Source organism: Rana temporaria, chromosome 4 (genome assembly GCF_905171775.1).
Source record: "Rana temporaria chromosome 4, aRanTem1.1, whole genome shotgun sequence".
Taxonomy (NCBI): domain Eukaryota; kingdom Metazoa; phylum Chordata; class Amphibia; order Anura; family Ranidae; genus Rana; species Rana temporaria.
This window is the reverse complement of record NC_053492.1, coordinates 280,140,973-280,168,666: the sequence shown is the minus strand read 5'-3', so window position 1 is coordinate 280,168,666 and position 27,694 is coordinate 280,140,973. Positions and strand designations below refer to the sequence as shown.

Genomic DNA, 27,694 nt, shown 5'->3' with positions numbered 1-27,694 from the left:
AGGGATGTGTTAGATGTACTAGCAGATTTAGATACACTAATACAATAAAGCCAAACTTCGGCTCACACTGCAGGTATACAAGCAGATACAGGTTTTTCCTTTTAGGGTCGAAAAGTTGACCATTGTAAGTACCCCTGTCAGTGACAAATTGTATGTCCAACACTCTAAACTGCTTTGTTTGCAGGAGAGCTTTTCCTCTTACTGGCAGTATCGCCAGATAAAAACAAAGGAAAGAAAGCCTAAAAAAGAAAAACAATGCAGCCACAACATCTAAGAACAGGTCAATATAATAAATGTTTGCTTTTGGGTTTAATGCCTTTTTATTTGTAGAGCACAAATTAACTCACGGCCTTGAAAATTCAATATTCTTTCAGACATCCATAAAGTGAAAAAACAGCCTGACACATTTGTGCAATGGTCTTGAAAATATTACATCAGTTACATTTTGCTACCTTGCTTGTTGGGTTATATGCCAAACATGTGCAGGATATTAACACATCAATCAGTCATATCAGTGTTACAGTAAGCATTTTCTAGACCTGTAAAAAAGATAAACACAATTTGCAAACATTTAGCTTTGATTTCTACTCTGTGGACCAGCAAAAATTGACTCTGTGAACCAGTAAAGATTAAATGTCACACATTTACAAGAGTAACTAGGTTACATTATAGTGCTTGTAAGAACTGAATGTAATCGTCTGTCACATATGAAATGTAAAATGAAAGAAGGGTCACTTCCAATGCTGGACTTTACATAAAAACATAATAATGTATCATCTTATTTAACTTCTTGGATTAATTAAATATTATTTTATGTGACAAATAATATATTTATCAAAGTATGAAAGTGTTTCTCTTTAACCTCCCTGGCGGTATGATTCTGTCTGGAATTACGTACCAAAAGCGGTACAATTATTTTGCATGGAAATTCTGCGTTTTATACTGTAGGCCTGCAATTCTTAGGAATAACTCACTTAAATCTGTCCAAACAAGAGTCTAATAGGCATCCCGGGTATGATAAAGTTTGAAACACAAAATCATAAAATTATAATATAATAAATAACTATAAATAATTATAACAAATGATAATGTAATTATAATAAAAATTATTCAATAATGTAATCAAATCAAAATCACTGAAATTTGCTCAGTTGCAGAATTGTCGCTGTCATTACTTTTATTTTTTTATGATGGATTTCCCCACAAATCGCTATCGCTCAATTCTGCAAGTGAGTATAATTTATTATCGCTGTTTTCTAGCTGCTCTAAAATCACTTTTGACATAAAGGGACACTTTTGGTTGCTATGGACAATATACAGTTTGCAGGCACAAAAAAAATGTTTTTATTATATAAAACTACATGCAGGACACATGGCAGACAACTAGGGACAAGGGTGTGTGTATTATTTACATACAGTACTGTAATCTGTAAGATGTGTTTGTTTACTTTTTTGAATATGCCGCCGGTCTCCACCCCCGTGCGTCGTAACATCGCAGGGAACGGAGATCGGCGGCACGCGGGCACTGTGTGAATCGAATGGAGGACGCCGCTCGCTCACACAGCGGGGATGCATCGCTGGATCCAGGGACAAGGTAAGTACAGTAACCCTGCCTGGAAAAGGTAATCCAGCGCGTGCTGCAGGCTCTGCACATCTACCCCGAGCATGACTGGGGGTTACCGATAATTGCATTGAAAAACAACCCCAAGTCACGCTCGGGAATACCGCTAAGGGGGTTAAATGAAATCTAGTTCACTGGAAAAACATCCCTGCAACGAATGTGTGGGGGGGGGGGGGCAAAGCAGAATGTTACCTCAGCAGATAGCAGCATATGATAGTGGAAGGGTGTTACATACATAGTTCATCAACTTGCCATAGATAAAGTATTATATTGGTGAAATATGTGAAATGCCTGAAAAATTCAGAAACCTTGCGAAGGAGGAAAAGGCCCTTTACAAAATAATCTAAAGTCGGTGACTGGGGACAAAGAGAAGGCAAATTTATTGAATACCTTCCTCAGCTCTGTGTATACAAAGGAGCATGGGGAGCTCAAGTCCATAATGGAAATGATATTGACATAGCCCCAAATGAATCACTATGGCTCAAAATTTATATGGTCTAAAAATATTTAAACATAATTAAGGTGATTAAAAAGCAACTGGACCAGATGGCAAACATCTACCTGTCCTAATTTCTTTTAGCTCGAAAGCTATTGTTTCCAATTTTTAGCCACTATTTAATTACTGCCATAGTGCCTCTGAATTAGCGCAAGACCAATGTGGTGCCTATAATTAAATAGAGGTCAAGGTCTTTACAAATCTCTGATGAAGTCATGTGACAGTGATGATACGCGTCAGACACTAGGACACTGGAAGTGACGTTTGCACAGTGTGAGCTTGCTGCTAGTTTTTTTTTTTACTTTGAATTTTCTTTTATTAATATTAAAGAGCAAGGTTGTACATGTTAGTGCTCACAGTACATTCCGGAGCAGAAGAAAAAAGAAATAAACAAATGAGATTTCAACAAAAATGTACAGTACATCTTTGGACATTACAAATTGCATAGGGTATGGGGATAAGGGAGAAACTGAGTAGACAACTGTAAATATAAAGAAATAAGTGAGAAGGATTCTACCTTTTTATCAAAAGACTCAGTCTGCCCAACCTTACGTGAACTATTCTGTATAGGAGGGAGAGTCTAAACTAAGTACCTGACCCAGCAGTCTGATCCGACACCCCTAATGGGAACAAACTGTGTCGGGAAAAAGCTAAAAATAAAATTGAAATCTAAACCGCTGAGTAAAATAAAATAAAATAATTTCAACAATAGACTCCTGTGTCCTCAAATAGCCCAAGTCTCAAATCTCCCCACCAAAAAATAAAAAAGGGAGCGAAGAATCCTACGCATGCTCATGAAGTGTGCAGAAAAGATCTTTTTCTACCAAAGAGAACTTAATAAATGATCTAACTGCTAATAAAATAGCATGGAGAACAGAAAAACATGACAGAGAAGATAATGTACGGGAGAAAGGAGAAGGAAAGATGAAGTAGAAAGAAAAGAAAGTAGAGAATTAAGTTGATTACCAGCTGGAAGGTTAAATATCCATAGATGGTGTCCTGATACCAGGTGAAAGGGAAACCCCTACGTATTTGGCCCAAGGTTCCCATATGGCCTCAAATAGGTTGTACGTATTTAAAATAATGCTGACCATTTTTTCCTGAGTCATGACCCAGGATATTTTTCTCTTGGCTGCCAAGATAGAAACTCTTGGATGTTTCCATGCCCCCGCCAATGTAGATTTGGCTCCCAGAAGCATAAAAGTTATCAACTTCTGCTTGAGTTTGGAGGCCTGAGGAACGTTAGCTCCCAGTAGCGCTACTTGTGGAGATTTTTCCACCGGAACATCTGTAACTTTTCTGATGAGGTGAAAGAACTTGTTCCAAAATCCCCTAATTTTAGGGCAGTCCCACCAGATATGAAGCATTGTGCCCTGGGCTTGGCAATCACGAAAGCATAGTGGGGAGGCAGTTGGAAACATAGAGGCCAGCCTGCTGGGAACTAGGTACCATCTCGTCAGTACCTTCATATTGGCTTCTACCAGGGAAATATTAATTAATCCTTTAGAGGCACTTGTCCCTACCTTATGCCACCTTTCCAGGTCCCAGGTCATTTGCAGATCTCTCTCCCATGCCTCCATGTAGGAAAATTTAGAGGATACCTCGGAGAGTGACGTGTATATTATGGAGATTCCACCCTTTGTGTTCCATCATTTGTTTACACCATCGTTCATAACTAGTGGGAGTTGGTGAGCCCGAGTTGTCACTCCAAAAGGATGTCACAAAGTGAAGAATTTGGGTGTATCGAAGTCTTTCAGATTGAGGCAAGCCCCATTTCCTCACACAATACTCCAGTGAGAGCGGGCCAGAGGAAGAAAGGAGATCACCTATTCTATAGATCCCCTTGTCTAGCCACCATTGAAATGCTGAAGTGTTCATTCCCAGTGCAAACTGAGGGTTGTGGAAAATTTGCGTTAGAGGCCTAGCCTTCGACACCAGAGAAGGAAGATGTCTCAGACCATCCCATAGTTTAAATGATTGTGACAATGTAGGAGACAGTATTGCGGGTCTGGATTTCTGGGGTAACCAAAATAGACTCTCCAAAGAAAGGCCAGGGACCGCTAGACTCTCTATATCAATCCACTCCGGCTTCTCACATTTCGCATATACGGAAGATAATTGGGCCAATCTAGCTGCTTGGTAATATTTAAACAAGTTCGGTAGCCCGAGCCCCCCTTGCGTTATGGGCCCATAAAGGACATTCTGGGCCAATCTATAACCTTTACCCTCCCACACGAATTTGAGAATTTTGCCCTGGAATGACCTAAGTTGGTCCTTTTTAATAGCTATCAGGAGGGATCTAAATAAGTAAAGCAGCCTGGGTAGGAGAGTCATTTTGATAGCATTGATCCTACCCAACCAGGAAATTTTATGTCGGGACCACGTCTGAAGGTCCATATTGAGTTTACGAAACATAGGGGGGAAGTTGGCCTGGTAAAGTTGTTCAATTTTGGAGGTGAGGTTTATACCTAAGTAATGAATGGATGATTCGGCCCATTTGAAATCAAAATGAGGCTTCAGGTGATCGATAACTGAGGGGGGTGTGGATACATTTAGAGCTTGAGATTTGTTCCAATTTACCCGTAATCCCGAGATTTTACCAAAAGATTTAAGTAAATTGCACACAATGGGGAGCGAGGTAATCGGAGCGGTGACAAAAAGAAGGAGATCGTCTGCGAAAAGTGCGCATTTGTGGGTTTGGAGACCACAGGTTACCCCCTTAATGTCCGGTTCAGATCTGATAGCGATAGCCAATGTCTCAATCGCTATGGCGAAAATCAATGGGGAAAGGGGGCAACCTTGTCTAGTACCTCTGGCAATACTAATGGAGTCTGAAAAATATCCCTGTAGTCTGACCTTCGCCTTGGGTTCAGAGTAGAGGGACTTCAGAAGACCTCGGAAGTGTTCTCCAAATCCCCAACGCTGCAATATCTCAAAAAGATAATCCCAAGACAAGGTGTCAAAGGCCTTTTGAAGGTCTAAAGAGAGGAGGAGTCCCTCCTGCGGCGGACCCCCCGCCCATCCCAACTGGAGCAATGAGATAACGTCAATTGCTCGCCTCACCTGGTCTGGGCCCTGTCTACCTGGGATAAAACCCACCTGATCCTTATGGATATAAAGTTTTATAAAGGAGTTTATCCTGTTGGCGAGTATCTTGGTTAATATTTTTAAATCATTGTTGATTAATGAAATGGGTCTATAATTTTCAACTAGCTCTAAATCTTTATTTGGTTTGGGGATGACTGAAATATACGCCTCATTCAAGTGTGGATGCATGGACCCCCCTCCCCCCCCCCCCCCGTTTTGAGTTAAAAAATTTAGTGAGATGAGGTGCCAGGGATTCCGCAAAAATTTTGTAATATGGCACTGAGAAGCCATCCGGTCCGGGCGCCGAACCATCCTTTAGACTTTTGATTACCTCCCTAGTTTCTTCTGTAGAAAATGGGGCTTCCATTAAATCTACATGACTCTCCTGTAAATTCGGGATCGGTAGTCGGTCTAAGAAGGATTTAACATCAGAATGTCTGGCTGTACCCGACCGCTGATATAGGGAGGCATAGAAGATTTCAAATTCTTGTAGGATGCGTTTAGGATTAAGGGTCGTGGTCCCATCCCTGGTCTTAATTTTAGGGAGAGCAAATGTGCGGAATCTCGGCAAGAGCTTAGTGGCTAACATTGTGTTCATTTTATTCTTATGTAAATAAAATCTTGCATTACTCCAATTTAAGGATTTTTCAGCCCTTACCGTAAGCGCTAAATTCAATGCTAATCGAGCAGTATCAAGCTGTGAGACCTGGACCTTCGTCTGGTCTTTCTTATGTTTCTTAGACAGGATCATGAAATCCTTTAGCTTTATGGGCAGCCCATAATATCTCTGCCGAGATTCCATCGACATCATTCAGTGTGAAATATTCTTTAATAGCCCTCTCAATCTCCGAGGCCACAATAGGGTCATTAAGTAAGGTTTCATTTAGTTTCCAATGAGATTTGTGGGATCCTAAAAATTGAGTTTGTATTGAGCAAATCACCATAGAGTGGTCCGAAAGTGCTGTATCTTTTATATTGGCTGTAGTGATCGAGGGGACGTGTCTGGCAGATATAAAGATATGATCGATCCTTGAATATGAATGATGTGGGTTTGAATAATGGGAGTAGTCCCTTTTATGTGGATTGAGTTCCCTCCATATGTCTACGAGATTTTGTTGAAAGATTAATTTTGCTATGTGTGAGCTAGCTCTGGTTGCTGCTAGTTTCTGATATACACTACATAACTGTTTTAAATGTGAGTACCCTGTTTGTTATATGTTTGAATAAACCGCTGAGTGTTTAAAACATATTACACTACAGAGCCTCCTCTATGTTTTTTTCTACCCCGCCTGATGACACACTTTGGAGCTGTCTTACCTTGCTGACCACCCAGCCTGGAAGGAAGCCTTAACCCCCTAGGTGCCACACTACTAAAATGACGGATAGGAGTTATCCCCTCTACCCCCGAGTGATTCCATTGGTTTTATTGAATGCTGCTTACCTTGCAGCCGTAAGGTAATTTGCTAGCACACCTTCGGGTGTCACCATACACCGAAGATTCACCAACAAGTCACCTTGCCACCTGCTGATGTCATTTAGCACCCAGCACTCCACTTGCACTTTACAATTTCTTTTGATTAAATTGCATTACCTCTAGGACTGAGTCACAGCTGCATCATCCATCATTGGTGTATATCAGTTATGTTCAGTCATTCATGTTGACGGGAGCATAACACCATCCTGCAATTTCCTCTGCGACTGCATATGAAGGGCCAGATTCAGAAAGCTTCTACGTCGGCGTATCTCCAGATACACCACCGTAATTTCAAATGTGCGCCGTCGCATCTAACGGGGTATAGCGTGGGTATAGGATTGTGTATATGGAGGTTTTTGATTTATGTGTGGCGAAACCTGGCCAAAATCTGGTCATACTTTTTGACAAAAATGCTTCCATGTTTTTTTAAATGGTAAATACATTTCACAATACACTATAGTAGGAAAAGCAGTAGACAGCTTTTACATGAACAGGTGCTCTTACTGGAGGATCTCACCTTTACCTCCTTCTGGTGAGACCCACAAAATATGGGATCTCCAATCACTTTCTGTTCCGTGACAACCTTCACCAGGAAAATAAAGAGGGCGAACCTCCTCAGTGGAGCATGAATAACAATGGGTTCTATTCATTTTTCCACAGTAAAATAATGTTTTTGTAAACTCAAATTAATGCACAGCTGTGTTAAAATTCTTCCACAATATCTCACTGTACTTAAGATCTGGTCTTATGCTGGCCATACACTATACGAAAATTTGGCCGAAAATCGGTCGTAAAGAAAGATCTTTCGTTTTTCGGCCAGTTAATGGGCACAAAATCGAAAATCGTTTGGACGTTTTTGAGCCGAAAAAACGAAGGACGAGTTTGGAAATTTTCTGCCGAACGAACGATAAATCGGAAGGTTAATGTGTTTCCCGTCCAAACTTTCTGCACTAGGTATATGTAAAAAAAAAAAAACATTTTTTTTTTTTCAGTCCACTGAACGATTTATCGCCCATTACATGATGGCACTATCGTTTGCACTCACGAAAGAACTTTCGTTTTTCGAAAGTTTGTTCGGACGTTGTTTCGTGGAGTGTATGGCCAGCATTAGGCTTGCCCATTCTAAAGTTTAATTTGTGTTCTTTAACCACTTCAATACCAGGCACTTAAGTCCCTTCCTGGCCAGGAAAATTTTCAGCTTTCAGGGCTGATACAATTTGATAGAAAAATGCAACACTGTACCCAAACTATATTTTTATAATTTTCTTCCCACAAATAGAGCTTTCTTTTGGTGGTATTTGATCTCCTCTGCGGTTTTTATTTTTTGCTAAACAAACTAAAAAAGACCAACCCTTTTTTATTTATTTTTTCTGTCATAAAATGTTGTTTTCCCCTTCACTGATGAGCACTGATGAGGCGGCACTAATGGGCACTGATGAGGTGGCACTGATGAGTTGGCACTGATAAAGTGGCACTGGTGGGCTCTGATGAGGAGGCACTGATATGTAGAATTGATGGGTACTGATGGGCACCAATAGGCGGCACTGATATGCAGCACTGATGGGCACTGATAGGCGGCACTGATAGGTGGCACTGATGCTGACATGTGGCACTGATGGGCACTGACATGAGGCTGTGATGGGCACTGACAGACGGCTGTGATGGCACTGCCAGGCGGCACTGATTGGCACTGATAGGCGTTACTGATTGGGACTGACAGGTGGCACTGATTGGCAGCACTGATGATGAGGTACTGACAGGTGTTACTGCTGGGCAGTGATTTGCACTGTGGTGGGCAGTGATTGGTACTGTGGTGGGCAGTCATTGGCACTGTGGTGGGCAGGGATTGGCACCATGGTGGGCAATTCCATACTTTATTATTGGGGCACTTATGGACAGGTGATTTGTACATTGGAGGCGGCTGTGCTGATAATCAATTTGCTGATTATCAGCAAAGACCCCCCTCTGACAGGGAGAGCCGCCGATCGGCTCTCCCTGTCAGCGTGAGCCGAGAAATGCCGTTTACTGGCACTTCCTGGTTCACACAATGATCAGCTGTGATTGGTCACAGCTGATCACATGGTAAGAGGCCTCTGACAGAGGCTTCTTATCACGATCGGGGATGCAGGGTGTCAGACTGACATGCTGCACTCGCGATCGCCGTGATGTGCGCCCTCTTGGGCATGCGCCAGCATGTTATCCTGCTGGACGTCAATAGACGTCCAGTCAGGATAACAGAACCACTTCCTGGACGTCAATTTGCTATTGACCGGGCGAGAAGTGGTTAAAGATCCATTGGTTGGCTGGTTGGTTGGTTTGTAATTTTTTGTCGTAATATAGCTTCACTATTTATTCTTTAAATTTGTATTCTTACTTAATACAGTCTCTCAACTCGAGATTCCATTATAGGACCAGTGCTCTTAACCTGGTTTATACATAATACAGATTAAAAACATGCACAAGCCCAGTTTTAGGCCTACAGAACCATCACCAGTTCAGAGTCTTTTGTGACTTGCATTAAAAAAGGGACAACAATAGGGACATTATAATTAGACTTCAACAGACAGTTTCCATATAACGCTACATTATTAATGTTGATATCATATATATAATATGATACAAAAAAACATTACACTATCCATGTACCCATCTTAAGTCCATTTATTGTACAAAAACATAAAATACTAGGTATATTAAACCTCACCCACTGTATAACCCAATATAAGGCAGTGGTTCTTAACCTCAGTCCTCAAGTACTCCCAATAGGCCCAGTTTTTAGGTTTTTCTCCCGCGCCCTCCGCTGCTTACCGGAGCCGTCGGTAGTGGCGGAGGCGATCGGGTCCTGCCCCCTGGTCGGCTGGGATACGAGTGAGGGCAAGATGGCCCCCACCCGTCCCCATAGCATAGCAGGGCAGAAGTGACGTCAAAACATCACTTCCGCCCATGCTTCTTAAAGCAATATTTTCTAGTTGTCATTTTTTCAAATCACAATGTTTTTTATTTATTTTTTGCATTTAAGTCTAAATATGAGATCTGAGGTCTTTTTGACCCCAGATCTCATATTTAAGAGGACATGTCATGCTTTTTTCTATTACAAGGGATGTTTACATTCCTTGTAATAGGAATAGAAGTGATCCATTTTTTTTTTCAGTGTAAAAATTAATAAAATAAATAAAAATAAATAAGAAAACCCCCCAAAAAAATGTTTAAAGCGCCCCGTCCCGACGAGCTCACGCGCAGAAGCGAACGCATATGTGAGTAGCGCCCGCATATGAAAACGGTGTTCAAACCACACAAGTGAGGTATTGCCGCGATCGTTAGAGTAAGCGCAATAATTCTAGCCCTAGACCACCTCTGTAGCTCAAAATATGCAACCTATAGAATTTTTTAAATGTCGTCTATGGAGATTTTTAAGGATAAAAGTTTGACGCCATTCCACGAGCGGGCGCAATTTTGAAGAGTGACAATTTGGGTATTATTTTACTTGGCGTAACATTATCTTTCACAATATATAAAAACATGGGGCTAACTTTACTGTTGTCTTATTTTTTTATTCAAAAGAGGGAATTTTTTCCAAAAAAAGTGCGCTTGTAAGACTGCTGCGCAAATACGGTGTGACAAAAAGTATTGCAATGACCGCCATTTTTTTCTCTAGGGTGTTAGAAAAAAATATATAATGTTTGGGGGTTTTAAGTAATTTTCTAGCAAAAAAACTGTTTTAGTCTTGTAAACGCCAAATCTGAAAAACAGCCAAGGACCTTAAGTGGTTAAATAAAAAAAAATCATGCCCAGCAATATCAACCAAACCTATGTGTCAGCAGTTGCACAACACTAAAAATAGGTCAGTTAATTATCTCCATGGCTTGCGCAAAGTTTCTGGTTGTATTTCTTTAAATGTCCCCTAAGACTCCGGGATTAGATTTAGCAATACTGGAAAACACTCTGCTAATATCCCACCAGTGATGATCCTTGATAATAATTTTATGTAAAGATATAGCTTCAGCAATAATTGAACAAGGAGCATGAGGGGAAAATGTTGCTTTATGTTTCCAAACAGTGATTGATACTCAAATAGAAAGTCCTCCAGATCTTTTCTACTGTAATATTTACAGACAGTTAACACACAGTTAACCATTACAGGGACATTTTCAATCTATCCATATTCCTAGATGCAGCCATTAAAATAAGTGTTCTTGTTCACTGTGTGTAAAACCTTAAGTGGGTTTATGTAAATCTGCTTTTCTAAAATACAATTCCTGCCTCCATGCTGTCAAACAAACCTGTTTCATCTCTCTCATTAATACTCTCTTAACTTGTCTTCATCGGCTCTTCTCTGCCTTTAACTCCCTATTTTGCTCCTATGAATTTCCACCCACTAACTCATTCACTGGCCAAGAGATTGACAATAACATAAAAAAAAAAAAATATTGATGCAATTCCACTGTACAGATATCTTACTTACTTACTTACTTACTTAATACATCCTGTCTAACAGCAAATTCAATACTTTCCACTTTTGACACTGCTACTACAGAAGAGGTTACCAAACTTTTCTCAGACACCTGCCTAACCATCTGTCCGATGTACCCTATTCCCTTGCAACTACTATGGTCACCCTTTTGCTGTATCCTATCCTCTTGCTCACATCTTTAATCTCCCGCTCTCTATTGGCACCTTCCCCTCCCCTCAAAAGCATGAACTGGTCTCCACCATACTTAAAAACCCCTCACTGGACCCCACCAGCCTGAACAACTTAAGGCCTATCTCCTTGCTTCCATTTACCACTAAACGCTTACCTCACTGACAACAACATTCTTGACCGCTTACAGTCTGGCTTTCACTTGCAGCAGTCCACAGAAATTGCACTACTAAAACTCACTAACAATTTACTATCTGCAAAAGCCTATGGCCACAACTCCAAATCTTACTAGTAGACCTTTCTGCTACCTTTGATACTGTTGACCACTCAATCCTCCTCAAGAAACTCCACTCCCTTGGCCTCAAGACTCAGCTCTTTCCTGGTTCTCAGCCCTCATATCACAGTGTTCCTTTAGTGTTGCCTACAACTCTGTCTCCTCCTCCTTTCCACTTCCCCTTTCTGTAGTGGTCCCCAAGGCTCTGTTCTGGGACTCCTTGTCTTCTTTATCTACACCCCCTCTCTTGATCACTTGAACTCCTCACCTCACTTTTTCAGTCTCCTCTTGCATTACTAACTTACTAAATTACATATCAGCATGGATGTCACACTATTTCCTTAAACTACATCTTTCTAAAATGGAGCTTGTGATATTGTCCCCGCCTGTGCCCCCTTCCTGACTTTTCCATCAAGATCAATAATACAACTATTTGTCCCTCCACTTATACTAGGGTACTAGGTGTAATCCTGGACTCTGAGCTGTCCTTTCAGCCCCAAATCCAATCATTGTCCAAATCTTGTAGACTTTACCTCTGTAACATTTCTAAAATATGCCCCAACTAACCCATCATTCACTCCCTTGTTATCTCTTGCCTTGATTATTGCAACTTCCTTCTCATAGGCCTACCTTTAAACAGACTACCCCCCTTCAGTCTAACATGAATGCTGCTTCCAGACTCATCTACCTTACCAACCGCTCTCTATCACCCCTCTCTGCCAGTCTCTCTACTGGCTTCTAATTGCCCATTGAAAACAATTTAAAATACTAACAATACCACAATAAAGCCATTAAGAACTCTGCCCCAAATTACATCACCAATTTTATCTCAATATATCACTGAAACCATCCTCTCCACATCTTCCAAAACCTCCTGCTTAAAGTAAATTTAAATGGCTGCCTATACTTCTACTGCTTATAGGTAATATATAGTAACATATTGATGTTTTTAGGGTTCAGAAAGAAATGTTTTGCCATGTAACAGGTTGTACCATGCTTTGTAAAGTTTTGTTTTGCTTTCTTCAGGATCAGTGAATGGATTTGGGGTTTTAATGATGCAAGGTCTTTTAATGTTTTACCTATTCAAAAGCTAACTATTTAACTAAGGCTGATACTTTCAACCATCTGTCTGAGTAAAAAATTTCCAGGTCTTGTCACAGTACTATTCTTTATAAAGTATATCATGCCAGAACTTTTATACCCTAACATATATCATGCATAATTGACATTTTTCAGGCCTGAACTTTTTAATGTTTTAATGTTTTATGGCGTTATTTATTTGATTTTCAACAGCAAAAAATGTAACAGATGAGAAACCTACAAGAAAGAAGCACAGAGGTAACAATATGGAGTATATATATATGATTTTGAAACATGTGTATTAACATATTAAAGCTAATGTTATCGTTGGTGTATTGATCTGTCTGTTATTGTGCTTGCAGCTGCTGAAGAGAAAACAACAACAGATAAAGTCAAAGGTACAGTAATTATAAATGAGTTAAATGCATGAACTTTCTTAGTTCATTAGATCAATGAAGAAAACTATCCCATAAAACCACCTTGGATTGCAACAAGATAATTTCTAACACAGAATTAACAAAAATAGGCTAATTAACATTCACATGCTTGCCTGTATATGTGACTTTGAGCCTATTCAATCATTTATGACCCAATACAACTGCTAGTAGATGCTATGGGCCAGATTCACAGATGAAATACGCCGGCGTATCTACTGATAAGCCAGCGTATTTTCAAATTTCCTGCGTCGTATCTTTAGTTTGAATCCTCAAACCAAGATACGACGGCATTTGGGTAAGATCCGACAGGTGTACGGCTTCGTACGCCTTCGGATCTTAGGATGCAATACTTTGGCGTCCGCTGGGTGGAGTTCGCGTCGTTTTCCGCGTCGGGTATGCTAATTAGCTGTTTACGGCGATCCACGAAGGTACGCAAGGTCGTCGCATTCTCTTACGTCGCCGCTAGTTGTCTTTTCCCGGCGTAAAGTTACGGATGCTATTTCAATGGCTTATATTTAGACTAGCCATGTTAAAGTATGGCCGTCGTTCACACGTCGAATTTCAATTTTTTTTTTGCGTAAGTCGTCCGTGAATAGGATAGGACGTAACGTACGTCGCCGGTGCGATGTCATTTAGCGCAAAGCACGGCGGGAAATTTCAAAAAGGAGCATGCGCAGTACGTTCGGCGCAGGAACGCGCCTAATTTAAATGATACACGCCCCATTTTAATTAGGCAGGCTTGCGCCGGACGGATTTACGTTACGCCGCCGCAAGTTTACAGGCAAGTGCTTTGTGAATCAAGCACTTGCCCGTAAAACTTGCGGCGGTGTAACGTAAATGTGATACGTTACGCCGCCGCGGATTTACGCGATTCTACCTGAATCTGGCCCTATATATATATATATATATATATATATATATATACACAGGTGTATATATATATATATATATATATATATATATATATATATTTCAGTTAAATGTTTTTATCCTGGTGATACTGCAAATATATTTGGGTAGTTTAGTATGCATCTGCAACTGGTATTGGATATAGGGGTATATTGTTATATACACATACCATTTTTAACACAATCCTCTGTTTCAAAATTATATTAGCATAATAGCATAATACAGGCTTGCAATCTAAAAGTCCAATACACTGTTTACTCCTTCTTAAGAACCAGCTAAAGAACCTGAGAAGAAAAAAGAAAAGAAGGAAAAAGAAAAGAAGAAAGCTAAAGGTCAGTTTAGGCTTTGGTAGATTAATATTTACATATGCAGGTATGTTCTATTTCAATGGCAATCAACAAAGGTTTTATTCAATTTCAGTTGAGAAAATAGGGATAGTAGTGTGCAGTATAACAAGCTAAAAAATCAACCTATCCTCATGTAAATGAGACTGTGTAGTGCAGCTTTAAGGATTTAATAAAGCACATGACAATCAGCAACTAGCACAATTTAAAACAACATACTGCACAATGAAAACAAAACACAACGTTTTATCTATTACTTAGCACATTTGCGTGGTCAAACAGCAAAATTATTGCAGCAAGATGCAGCTGTCCTCAGTTACTTTATATATACAATACTATGTTTAGTAATGCCAACTGGTTAATTTGTAAAGATTTTCTGTAAAGATTAATGCTATGGAAAAACGTGACAGCATTAAAGTTCTCTTTAACTAATATATGTTTGTAATAACTGCACTAATGCATCTAAAGCTGACCATAGATTGATCACATTTTAACCAGTTCAGCAGGGACTAGTCAAATTCTGATCCTTCTATGGTCATTCTCGTTAGAGAACAGTTGATCTAACGACCAACTGCTCACAAACCAGCTTGTTGGAAAATGTTGCTTCAATCAGCACTGCAGTATATTCTGACAGTGAAGATGTCCCCACAGTCTGAATACAGTCTGAATACAATGACACAAGAGAGGCGATTCCCCCATACATCTCGATTGTGCGAGTGGGGAGAATTTGTTCATTTTTTTTAATCAGCTTTTTGATCAGCTGATCAAAAAAAGATGACATACGTGTGACCAGTTGCCAAATGTGTGTTTTAAACCTGGTCTAGCTTTAATTATAATTATAGAATGGCTCCTCTTAAGTCATTTTTTGTATTTGGGACAGAGTAAAAAAGGGTTAAAATCCCTTTCAACTATTGATTTCATTCCACTTCCCCATTTCAGATATTAATCATCACTTCCTTTTTATTTAATGTGTGTCTGAATAGGAAGCAGAGGAAAATCTCAGAGACAGTGATACAAACTATTTTTCTTGAATGATGGGAAAGGGTTTGAAACTCTGTCAAGTTTTTATTACTGTTTGTGTCACTATTAGGATTTCCCATGCTTTCTATCAAGTGATACACACCTGGCCCTGGGACATGCTTCCTGTTTTACCCCACATGAAGCTGTATTTTTATAAACAAACTTCTTTGTCGATGGCATACCTGAACCCCTAATACACAGTTCTCTGTGCGGCTCTTGATTACTTGCGGTTCGTCTTCACATGGGTCCTAGGGCCCCCTTACCTTAATATTTCTACACAGCCATAACAGGTCTACCACCACAGTTGGGCCCCCCCTCCATCTTGGTCACTGTGTGAGAGTCTTCTCCGTGGTCGGCCCCTGGCTCCCTAGCGAGTGGTTGTTTTTGGTACAGAAATTCTCCTGACGAAGCAACTATCGTTGCGAAACTAGTAGAGATCTTGACTTGTATGACCCCCTTTGTTTCAATGCTACCCTTCGTCTAGGGTCCATTCCATCTCGGTGATCTGGACGGTTGGTCGTACAATATGTCCACCATTTTATACTGCTGTTTTTGATGTATTTTATAATTATGTGTGTTTCCTGTTTTTTGATATTATGTTAAAAAAAATGATTTATATCTTTTATCCTTACTACATTTCTATTCTACTTTTTCTTATCTAGTAACGAGACAGTCCCCTTGCCCCTATTTGTACTTGGTCTTTCGGGCCTCTGGGGTCCCCTTAGTCCTTATTCTATTCAAAATTGCTTCCTATCAAGGTTATGGAAGTCAAAAGTGATATGAAATCTCATTGATTAGGTTGCATACACACGGTCCGCAGACCAGTTTCAGCGGACATGTTCGGTCATCTGTACGTGCTAGGAAACATGTCCGCTGGAAGCCTGTCCGTCGGACATGTTCGGTCGTCTGTACAGACTCAACGGACATGTCCGCTCGGCCGAAAGCCCTCGCATGCGTCAAAGTGATTCGACGCATGCGTGGAAGCATTGACCTTCCAGGGCTGCGCACGTCGCCGCATCATCGTCGCGGCGACGGCGCGGCCACATCACCGCGTATCGTTTCCGCGCGGATTTCTGTTTGATGGTGTGAACAACCATCAGACAGAAATCTCCGAGCGGACATGTCCGATGAAAACGGTCCGGCGGACCATTTTCATCAGGCAGTCCGTCCGTGTGTACGAGGCCTTAGAATTACCCTTATGGTTAGTGGTGTGAAGTCCTTTGCTTGCACCTTTCAGTGCCCAGATGAAATTGCACATAAGTACTTTTATAGCTCCTATTATCTTCAGATTCCACATACTACCATAAATAAATGTAGGACTTTAAAGTAGAACTCCAGGATCTGCAAACATCCCCATCAGTACCCCCCCCCCCCTACACAAAACACTAAATAGTTATTACATTTGTGAAATTTCTAATTCAATTTTCCACTCTGTAATTCAAAAAATATATTCTGTCAAGGAGGAGCTGTTACAACAGTGATTACATCATGTCCTCGCCTCTCTGTTTACAGAAAAAGTAACTACATTTCCCATGAATCTTTGGGAATTGCAGTGAATGTGGGAGGGTCTATAGACTAGGCCTGTACATGTTAAATGTGAACTTGCCCACTTCAACAGAAATCATGCCCCTCATTCTCAGCCACAGTGCTGAGCACAACACAGACAGTGAGGGGAAACTCCTATAACTGTAAAGCATGCATATGCCCTATGTAGTCTACTTTCATTAAATATCTCCCTCTCCAGTCAGAACAGCAGATAAACATATTGCCCTTACTTTCTTTATTTAATCATTACTGCCCATAATGATTTATTCCATCATTACATGCCCATATTCATATATTATACACACTGTACTCTGCTGTAATTCAGTATTAGAAATATTCTTCATGCAGCGTTTTTAACACCATTCAGTGCTTGTATGGTGTGTGAGCACATCCCCAGCCACAACACAGAGAGAGCTGGGATATGCTGCTTTACATTGGTAACACAAGCAACATGGTAGCAGGAGAAAAAAAAGTGCAATACTACCTTTTTAATCAATAACTTAACAATAATGGTGGAGCCCGCTAATGTATTGAAATCTCAATAACTTCACATATAATACACATCAGACTGAGAAGAAAACCCATTACAAATTAATCTTGCAGGGATAGTGGAAACCCCTTCTATAGTTATTGGCCATACAGATTAACTTCAGGTGCAACAATTCCAGTGATATGTGATTTGCTAAGTATGTTTTGTGGAAATTTCCATTGTAATTGAATGGCTCCGTGCCAACGTTTAAGATATTTTCATATTCACTGATGGACACACTGTATGGAATATTTCCTTACCAATTCAACTGTTAAGAACTTTTGTATCGTTTTCTCCTGTGACCTAAATAAAAATTTGAGTGCATACATAGCGACACCATTTATTGAAAAGCCTGGCGCATCTTCCCTGTTGGAAAGAATTGACCATGCTCTTTGCTTCTAACAAATATAATGCTCTCAGCAACAGGAGGAAAGGTTGGAAAATGACTAAGGACCTAGCCACAGTAAATAGAAAGCCAATCCAACTCCTCATCTCTGTCTGACCTCTGCCGATGCCTCACCCCTCCTTCTGGTCCCCTCAGTCACTGTCTATTCTCTATTTTTACCTAATTTTATTGCATATGTCTATTATCTCTTACCTACAGCTTCTTTAGCCCATCAGCTGTCTTTTTATTTTGTCATTTTCCTTCACAATGTCTTTCCCTCCCTCCTCACAGTATGTCCCATACACTTAAAGGTAATACAAATTATGAATCAAAAACCCCTTATGCCTTGTACACACTATCTTAATTTCCGATGAAAAAAGTCAGATGGATTTTTTATCGGATATTCCGACCATGTGTGGGCCCCATCTGACTTTTTTCTGTCAGAGTTTAGAAATAGAACATGTTTTATTTTTTTCCGATGGAAAAAAATCCTATCGCAAATTCCGATCGTCTGTGTGGAACTCGTCTGTGTGAAAAAACACGCATGCTCAGAATGGGATTTCTAGTATGTATAGAGCAGTGCACATGAACGCATTAAGGTACATACATGTGCTGATCATCCAAACAGACCAGAGTGAGTGGCAGAGGTTTAAGGCCGCGTACACACGGTCGGTCCAAACCGATGAAAACGGACTGAAGTTCAGTTTCATCAGTCCAAACCGACCGTTTGTACGCCCCATCGGTCTGTTGTTCTTCGGTCCCAAAACAGAGAACTTGCTTTAAAATCGAACCGATGGACGCCTGACCGATAGGTCAAAACCGATGGTTAGTACGCAAAAGCCTCGGTTCCAAACCCGCATGCTCAGAATCAAGTCAACGCATGCTTGGAAGTATTTAACTTCGTTTTTTTCAGCACGTCATGTGTTTTACATCAACGCGTTCTGACCCTGATCGGTTTTGGAAACGATGGTGTGTACGCACATCAGACCATCGGTCTGCTTCATCAGTGAACCGATGAAAACAGTCCGTCGGACCATTCTCATCAGATGGACTGATCGTGTGTACGCAGCCTCAGAGCTCACAGAGGGTGTCACAAGGAGACCAAAAACACAGGGCCAAATTCTCAAAAGAGATACGCAGACTTAACTCAAGTTTTCTAAATTTACACAGCGCGTATCTTTGCGCACGATCTTCAAAACGAGTTAAGCCCAGATTTCCGTATTTTCAGCCCTATCTAAATTAGTTACACCTGCGCATCCCCGGGCGCAAATTACGCTAGTCTCGCCGCTGTTTTTGATAGGCAAAGATGCAAATGAGGGAGTTAGGGCGATTCTCAAAATTAAGTGTGTGCGCCGTATTTTCCGCCCTGTGCGCACCTGTTAGTTTCCCTGACTAAATTTCCACATTATAAAAGCAGCCCTAATTTTACACATGCCGTGAAGGGTTTGCTGTAGGTAGTGACTAGAGCTATAGTTGAGAAGGATCTGTCTTTAAAAATGCCAGGGGCATCAATGATTCTGACGGCACTTGCCGCCTTACAGGCACAAAGGAGGAGGAGGGCACAGAGGAGGAGGATGAGGGCACAGGCGAGAGTTTATCGGCCACGGCGTGATCTTTTTCAAATGCCAGATTATGAGGTGTATGGCAACTACAGGTTTGATAGGGAAGCCATCCTGGAGATCACCCAACTACTTCAGGAGGATCTTATCACCCCAACCAGACGCTCCCATGCCCTGACACCTCTACATAAAGTGATGGCAACCCTCCATTTTTTATCCAGTGGCTCATTCCAGCGTGCATCTGGAGGTCTGGCTGGGATGGTGCAGTCGACAATGAGTCGATGTGTCCATCAGGTGGTCCCTGCCATACTGCAGCGCATGACCAATCAATTTGTGAAGCCCACCCAGGAGGAGCAGCGTCTGCAAGCCATGACTGACTTTTACAGCATTGCTGGCTTCCCAAGGACCATCGGGGCGATAGACTGCACCCATGTGGCACTTCAGCCCCCCCATGAAACTGAACACCTGTTCAGAAACAGAAAAGGGTGGCATTCCATCAACGTCCAGATGATTGTAGATGCCCATGGCCTCATCTGGCATGTTTGTGCCAAGTTTCCAGGGTCGTGCCACGACAGCTTCATTCTACGGCAGACCAAGATCTACCAAGACTTGGAGCAGAATGTGTATGGAGACAGCTGGCTGATTGGTGAGTGACATTGGTGTCAGGTATGCCCCCCCCATGATGCAGACATCACAAGGGGCACATGCATGACTAATATCCTCCTGTCTTTTCCCTTACAGGTGACTCTGGATATGCGTTGGGACCCCACCTGATGACCCCCTTTAGGAACCCCCAAACACCCGGAGAACGGAAATTCAACGAGGTGCACATCCAGACCCGGGCAATAGTAGAGCGGCATTTGGCCTTCTCAAGTCCAGATTCAGATGCCTTGACAAGACTGGGGGTACACTCTTGTATTCCCCAGACTTTGTCTGTCAAATTATTGGGGCATGTTGCATCCTCCATAATTTTGCTCTGAGAAGGGGCCTGCATGTTGAGATATGTCCTGACCTAACCCCCCCCCCAGGCAACCCCCCCCCCCCCAAACCCCTCTACCCGGTCTGCTGAGGGCCAGGCAATAAGGAGACAACTGGCTGAAGGCATCTTTGCCCAGTAAATGGACCCTAATTATCTTTATTTTTTTGCTTTGCCAAGAAAAAATCACAGTGATTATGTGACCTTTAAACATTTTCTTTGCACATAAAATGCACATTACTTATATGTCAATGAGAATGTCTTTTTTGGTACAAAACGCACATTAATTATCTCACAATGAGAATGCATGAATGCACGTCACTGTGGTCCCTAGCACAGACACATCACATGCACATCGAATTGGATTAGATCCAAGTACCCCCCCCTTTGGTACTTGGGAGCAGTAACGCCCCGCCACGGCTCCAATTATGTCACTGTGCATTCATACACCATTCAGGAACCTAGGATGACTTCTCCCTGGTCCTGGGGATCCCTAATCCACCAAAACTGAGGGTGACACCCTTATGTTTTCAGGAATGCCACCCCCCAACATTCACACATTATTCACACACATAAACCAAATCATAAGTACAGTTAAAAAAAAAAAAAAAAAATTCAAAAGTACCCCTGCAACTTAATGATGTTGCCGAGTGCTCCTTCTGGGCTGCCCACGGGCACGGGCACGGGGACGGCCATGGGGATGGCCACGGCCGACTGGGGGATCTTCACGGGGGGGGTCTGTGCAGGGGAGGGAGTATTTTCATGGGGGGGGTCTGTGCAGGGGAGGGAGTATTTTCATGGGGGGGGTCTGTGCAGGGGAAGAAGGAGCCTCCCCTGGTGTCTGTCCTCCTGCTGGCCTGCCCTCCAAGGCCACGGCTATCCTTGTCAGACAGGAAGTAATGTCAGCCGTATTAGCCTGGCCAGCCCGGGTATTGGCCTGCACAGCCCGGGTATTGGCCTGCACAGCCTGGGTGAGGGCAGTCACCTCCTGGGCCACGCCTGTTGTTGCATTTTTCAGGTCCCACAAACACGTGATGACCCCCACTGAGTTGGTGGCTACGTCACCCAGTGACTCCCTCATTAAACCCAGGCTGTGCTCCACCTTGCTCATCGATTTTTTTAGTTCAGCCAGACTGCAGGTCTGCCGGGCATTGTCCCTCAACAGACTGACCGGCAGACGCACAAACCCCCCCCTGGTTTCCGGGGTCGGCCTCCTACTTGCCCCTGAGGCTTGTGGCCTTGGAGGAGGGGTTGGAGTCACCCATGGGTGCTGCTGCATGTTGGAGGAGGGTTGGGAGGGGCCACCCATGATGGTGGCCTGACTGCTGTGCGCCTCTGGGGTTCCCTCAGGGGATGACTCAAAGGTCATATCTTGGCCCATCAGGATTTGCTGGCCAATATCAATATTGTCATCTTCCTCCCCCTCATCCTCCTCCCACTCAACATCCAAATTAGGGGAGTTGTGGGCACTCCCCTCCCATGGCGAATCCTGCCCTTCTTGGGACTCTGCATCAGCCTGTCTTGGGGGTGGTGCAGCAGCCTGCACTGATGGGCCAGCAACCTCCTGCCCTGATGGGGCTGCCACCTCCTGCCCTGATGGGGCTGCCACCTCCTGCCCTGATGGGGCTGCCACCTCCTGCCCTGATGGGGCTGCCACCTCCTGACCTGATGGGGCTGCCACCTCCTGGGCTGATGACCCAGCAACCTCCTGGGCTGATGGGGCTGCCACCTCCTGGGCTGATGACCCAGCAACCTCCTGGGCTGATGGGGCTGCAACCTCCTGGCCATCTGGGGAGGACACAAAACAATCACAGGTTGGTGGATCCACACACTTGGCACATCTTCCCTTCCCCCACCCACACATGCTAATCACCAGATAGAAAATAAAAAAAATTACCTGTCCTCATAAGAGGATCAGAGTCAAAGCCAGGCAGGCCCACCACCTGCTGTGGGTGGAAACACTGGGCCACTGCCCATTCCTCCTCACTCATCCTGACTGGGCAGGGTCCCCCTCCTCCAGTGCCCCTGGTATGGGCATGCAGCGTTGCCAGCTTGTTCCGGGACACGCTCTTCAAATCATTGATTTTTTTTTAACTCCAGCGATGGTCCTGGTCCCCCCCCGCGCCGCATTGATCCGATTGGTGATCTTTTTAAGGATCTCCTTCCTCCTGGCCGGGGTGGTGTTGTGGCTCTCAGGGCCATGGAGAAATCGCCCATATTTTATGACGCCCTGAGCAAGTATATGCTTCTCTGCCACTGTAAAATTTAGCTTCCTGCGCTTGGGGGCTATGACAGACAACACCCAGCAACAGGGAACTCACCCAAAAAACAATCAACAATACACACACACAACAAAGAAAAGAAAAACAAGCAAAAAAAAAAGACAGCTACTCTAAATTCAAAAACAAACAGGCAAAAAAGGGAAACAAAAAACAATCACACACCAAAAAAGAAACACTTATCAAAAACAAACAGGCAAACAATCAAAACAAATAACAAATTATCAAAAACAAACAGGCAAACAATCAAAACAAATAACAAATTATCAACAACAAACACCAACTAGACTCTCCAACTCCTCAACAACTTTTCTCACAAACAAATCTTACCAACAAACACTGACAAACGTTCAAAGCAGAAGCAACTTGCTTTAGGAATGGAACACAGGGAAATACTTTTGCAATATAAGTGTGTTTGACTGGGGCTATTTAGACACAGGGCGATCCTTAAACTAAGTACGCTTGGCCTTTTACCTATCTCACTGATTGCGATGAGCAAAGTTCTGCACATGCGCAGTGAGGTCCAGATTCGTGCGCGCATGCGCAGTACGGCCGGCCCTTCATTTGCATGGGGTCACGGCTCATTACAATGAAGCACGCCCACTTCATTCCCACTTGCCATAACCACGCCTTACGCATTGGAACTTAGGTTAAGGATGGCGCAATTTTGTGCGCAAATGCGCTGTGGATACGGCACTTACGACACCAACTTAGGGCGCCGTAACTTAAATGACATAAGTTAGATAATACTAAATTTGCACAGCTTTTTGGGAATTTGGCCCACAGAAACTATTTCAAGAACAATTGATCACAGGGCTATTAATTATTTGATGTGTATGGATTTTTTTTGATGATATTATTTAATGTCACTTTAAACTTCATCCCAGAAGTTACAGGCAGCTGCATTGCTCACAGTCCCCATCATAATTCTTCATATGGAAACAACACATTGAATATGCTTACCGGTTTCATAATAAACAGTAGGAATCTCTTTAAAGTTCAAATAGAAAAAAAATTGAAAAAAAAGCTGAAATGCATTCCTTCAAATGCTATGCAATATTTCCTAGGCAGTGTTTTGTAGACTGAATCCTGGTCTACATAAAAACAAAAAAAATCATACTTTACCTTTTTTTCTTTGAATGGATTTAACTTTTTCAACAGTTAACTTTTTGTTTATTATTTTGCCTAATGCTGCGTACACACAACCGTTTTTCGTGACGAGAAAAATTAAATTTTTTCAATTGGTCATGAAAAGCGGTCATGTGTATGCTCCAGAGCATTTTTCTCGACGAGAAAAATGGCCGCATTTTGTTTAGAACCTGCTCTATTTTTTCTCGTCATTTTTCAAATCGTGAAAAATGGTTTGTGTGTACGCTTTAACGAGGGGGAAAAAAACATGCATGCTCATAAGCAAGTTATGAGACAGGGAATTTAGCAAAAGCAGCCCAAAGGGTGGCGCCATTCGAATGGAACTTCCCCTTAAGTAGTGCCGTCGTACGTGTTGTACATCACCGCGCTTTGCTCAAGCATTTTTTTTCACGAACGTGTGTATGCAAGGCAGGCTTGAGAGGAACCACGACAAATCATGTTGAGAAAGATATTTTCTTGCATGACATGAATAATGGTCGTGTGTAAGCGGCATAAGCATTTTTCATTCCTTGAAATTTTTAGCTCTAGTGATGTACAACAATAACTCTTTGCTTTTTGAAGATTAACACCATGTAACAATAGTTTTCTGAGATTATCGGTCAAACAAAAATGTTGACCCATTACTGCCAAGCACAAATTTTGACTTTTTTCCAGATGTAAAATAGATTTAACAAACCCTATCCTACAATAGAAAAAAATACAAAAGTGACACAGTAATACTTTTCACAATGTCCTCTTAATGTAAAGATTTTTTTTAGAAATAGCCAACACTTGCATGAGCACAGGTAGTCATATATTGATATTGTATTTTCTATAATTTTAGAACTAGAAGAGATCACACCTGAAGAAGAAGGTAAACTGCTAGACAAGTATTTAAATTTTGTGTAGATTGATACTTTTATTTATTCAAAAGGAAATATGTTCTTATGTACAAGCTACATGCTTATCCCAGGCCAACAGGTGGGACAGCAAGGCCCAGGATTTATGGCAGGGGGCAGGACCTTATGATGCTTTTTGAAATGGTCAAGCAGGTTTACAGCCAGCAAAATTGCTTCCATAAAAATCGGAGAGTTGTCTAGCCAAGTGTATATGCATTCTTGGCTGCTGAAGCACATAACAACATAAGCCTTATGTCAGTGGCAGTGAAAGGGTTCAATAATGCTAATGTAGGCTCCGTTCACACTTGTGCAGCTTAAAAGTTGTGCGATTTCCATTGCGACTTTATCCTGTGACTTGATGCAACGTTGATACAACTTTTCTGCAATTTTGAAGTGACTTTGAATGAGTGCAACTTTGTTACAACTTTGGCTTTACCAATGTGATCGTTTTGTTTGTGCTCTGAAAAGTCATTAGACATGTGCAGATTGGAAAAATGTGTATGTGTAAATAGTTTAGTTTAGTTTCTTAATTTTATAACGAATTCCAAATTTTAAGAACAATTTGGATTTACATTGGTCGAAAATTGATAGACCAAACCAAATTCTGTGTAAATAATAGCTGGTTGTTAAGGAGCAGGCCAGGAAGCCGGACTCGGTTTTCTTAACAAATGATGATGGTTCCCCCATGCAAACCAAGCCCTTCAGGTCTGTATTTTAACAGGAACCCCACCTCAACATTTTTAAATTCGAGCATGCAGGGTGACAGACCAGGAACGGGGGGACAAGCAAGTCCCCCCGCCACCCCTAACCATACCAGGCCTTGTGAAGACATCTGTCGGCTTTTTGATGGAAGCAATTTTGTTGGCTGTAAACCTACTTGATCATTTCCAAAAGCACCAACAATTCCTGCCCCCCTGCCATGTATCATGGGCCTTGCTGTCCTACCTGTGGGTCTGGGGTATGCATGACAGGTGTTGCTGGATAGAGCTGAGGAAGTGCAGCCAACATTCATTCACTAATCCTCTGAAACAACATTTTAAAGATCCTCTTCAGAAATATAGGGACTTTTAAGTCAACAACACAATTAAATAAAACAATGGATTTCTTCAATTTGATTACAATGAATTGTAGATTATTGCATAGTCACCATATAAAATGTACAAATGTAATCATACACCAAATATTACATCACAAAATCTAACATTTATTTATAAATACCGCTAGCCTTTAAGGAGGTATCATACTGCAGGTATCATGCTACATACTCCTCTGCCTGGATGGACATTTTACAGCACCAATGTACATTTCTGGTTCAGTGTCCAACCTATCTTTCCCTATCTTTCTTTGGTCTGTTGGGGGATTGCTATTTTGATTTATTTGTATGATACCTCCTTAAAGGCTAGCAATATTTATAAATAAATGTTAGATTTTGTGATATTCCCACAGTGCCCTTGACAAAGCAGTTGAGGGCTGCGAAATTAATCGGAAATTATCAGTGGGATATACCATTATTCATGCATCTGTATTGATTTTAATATTTGGCGCATGATTACATTTGTAAATTGTATATGGTGACTATGCATTAGTCTACCATTCAAGTTAATCAAATTGGGTAAATACATTGTTTTATTTAATTGTGCTGTTAACTCTAATATGGTGCCCTAAAAGTCCCTTTATTTCTCAAGGTGATTCTTCAGATGTTGTGTCTATGATATTTGGGATGTGGCACTATAAGCCTACTCCCCAAGATGGTGTAATTTTGTTTATCTTCACGGTTCCACTGTTATTCCTTGGCAGTGTTGGTCAGGGAAGAAGCTGATTTGTGTTTTATTAGCTTCACTGGAGTCCAAAGGTGACATTAGGGGCCTTATAGACCTCTAATGTCTTATTAACCACTTAGAGACTTTTACGATACGACACTGCCTAAATTTAACTGACAATTGCACGGTCATGCGATGTTGTACCCAAACAATTGACATCATTTTTTCCCCACAAATAGAGCTTTCTTTTGGTGGTATTTGATCACCTCTGCGGTTTTTATTTTTTTGCGCAATAAAAAACGCAGATCGCTGCCATTACTAGTAAAAAAAAAAAATACTAATAAAAATGCCATAAATCTATCCCCTATTCTGTAGACGCTATAACTTTTGTGCAAACCAATCAATATACACTTATTGGGCCAGATTCACATATACTTGCGGCGGCGTAACATATCGTCTATACGTTACATCGCCGTAAGTTTTCAGCGCAAGTGCCTGATTCACCAAGCACTTGCGTGTAAACTTACGGCGGTGTAGCGTAAAGGCGTCCGGCGCAAGCCCGCCTAATTCAAATGGGGCGTATACCATTTAAATTAGGCGCCCTCCCACACCGGACGTACTGCGCATGCTCCAATTTGAAATACCCGCCGTGCTTTGCGCGAAGTGACGTCATTTTTTTGAACGGCGACGTGCGTAACGTACTTTCGTATTCCCGGACGTCTTACGCAAATAAAAAAAAAATTGAAATTCGACCCGGGAACGACGGCCATACTTTAACATGGCTCGTCTAAAGTTAAGCCATGTTAAAGCAGGCTTAACTTTGCGATGGGAAGAAATTACTAGCGATGACGTAACGAACGCGAAAACCTTCGTGGATCGTCGTAAAACCTCATTTGCATACCCGACGCTGGAAAACGATGCAAACTCCACCCAGCGGCGGCCGAAGTATTGAATCCTAAGATCCGACAGTGTAAGTCAATTACACCTGTCGGATCTTAGGGCTATCTATGCGTAACTGATTCTATGAATCAGTCGCATAGATACACTCAGAGATACGACGACGTATCAGGAGATACGCCGTCGTATCTCTATTGTGAATCTGGCCCATTATTTATTTTTTTTACCAAAAATATGAAGAAGAATACATATCGGCCTAAAATGAGGATAATTATTTTTTTATATATTTTTTGGGGATATTTATTATAGCAAAAAGTCAAAATTGTCGCTCTTTTTTTGTTTATAGCGCAGAAAAT

General features: G+C 41.8%; 1 protein-coding gene across 1 annotated transcript in view; it reads left to right on the top strand.

Annotated features, from left to right (window-relative positions):
• LOC120935716 overlaps positions 1 to 27,694 on the top strand; it is a 112,161-nt gene that overhangs the window by 30,968 nt on the left and 53,499 nt on the right. The window contains exons 6-8 of the mRNA XM_040347775.1: positions 12,885 to 12,929; positions 13,034 to 13,069; positions 24,627 to 24,656. Coding sequence (XP_040203709.1) covers positions 12,885 to 12,929; positions 13,034 to 13,069; positions 24,627 to 24,656 — 111 coding nt within the window. The remainder of the gene's footprint in view (positions 1 to 12,884; positions 12,930 to 13,033; positions 13,070 to 24,626; positions 24,657 to 27,694) is intronic.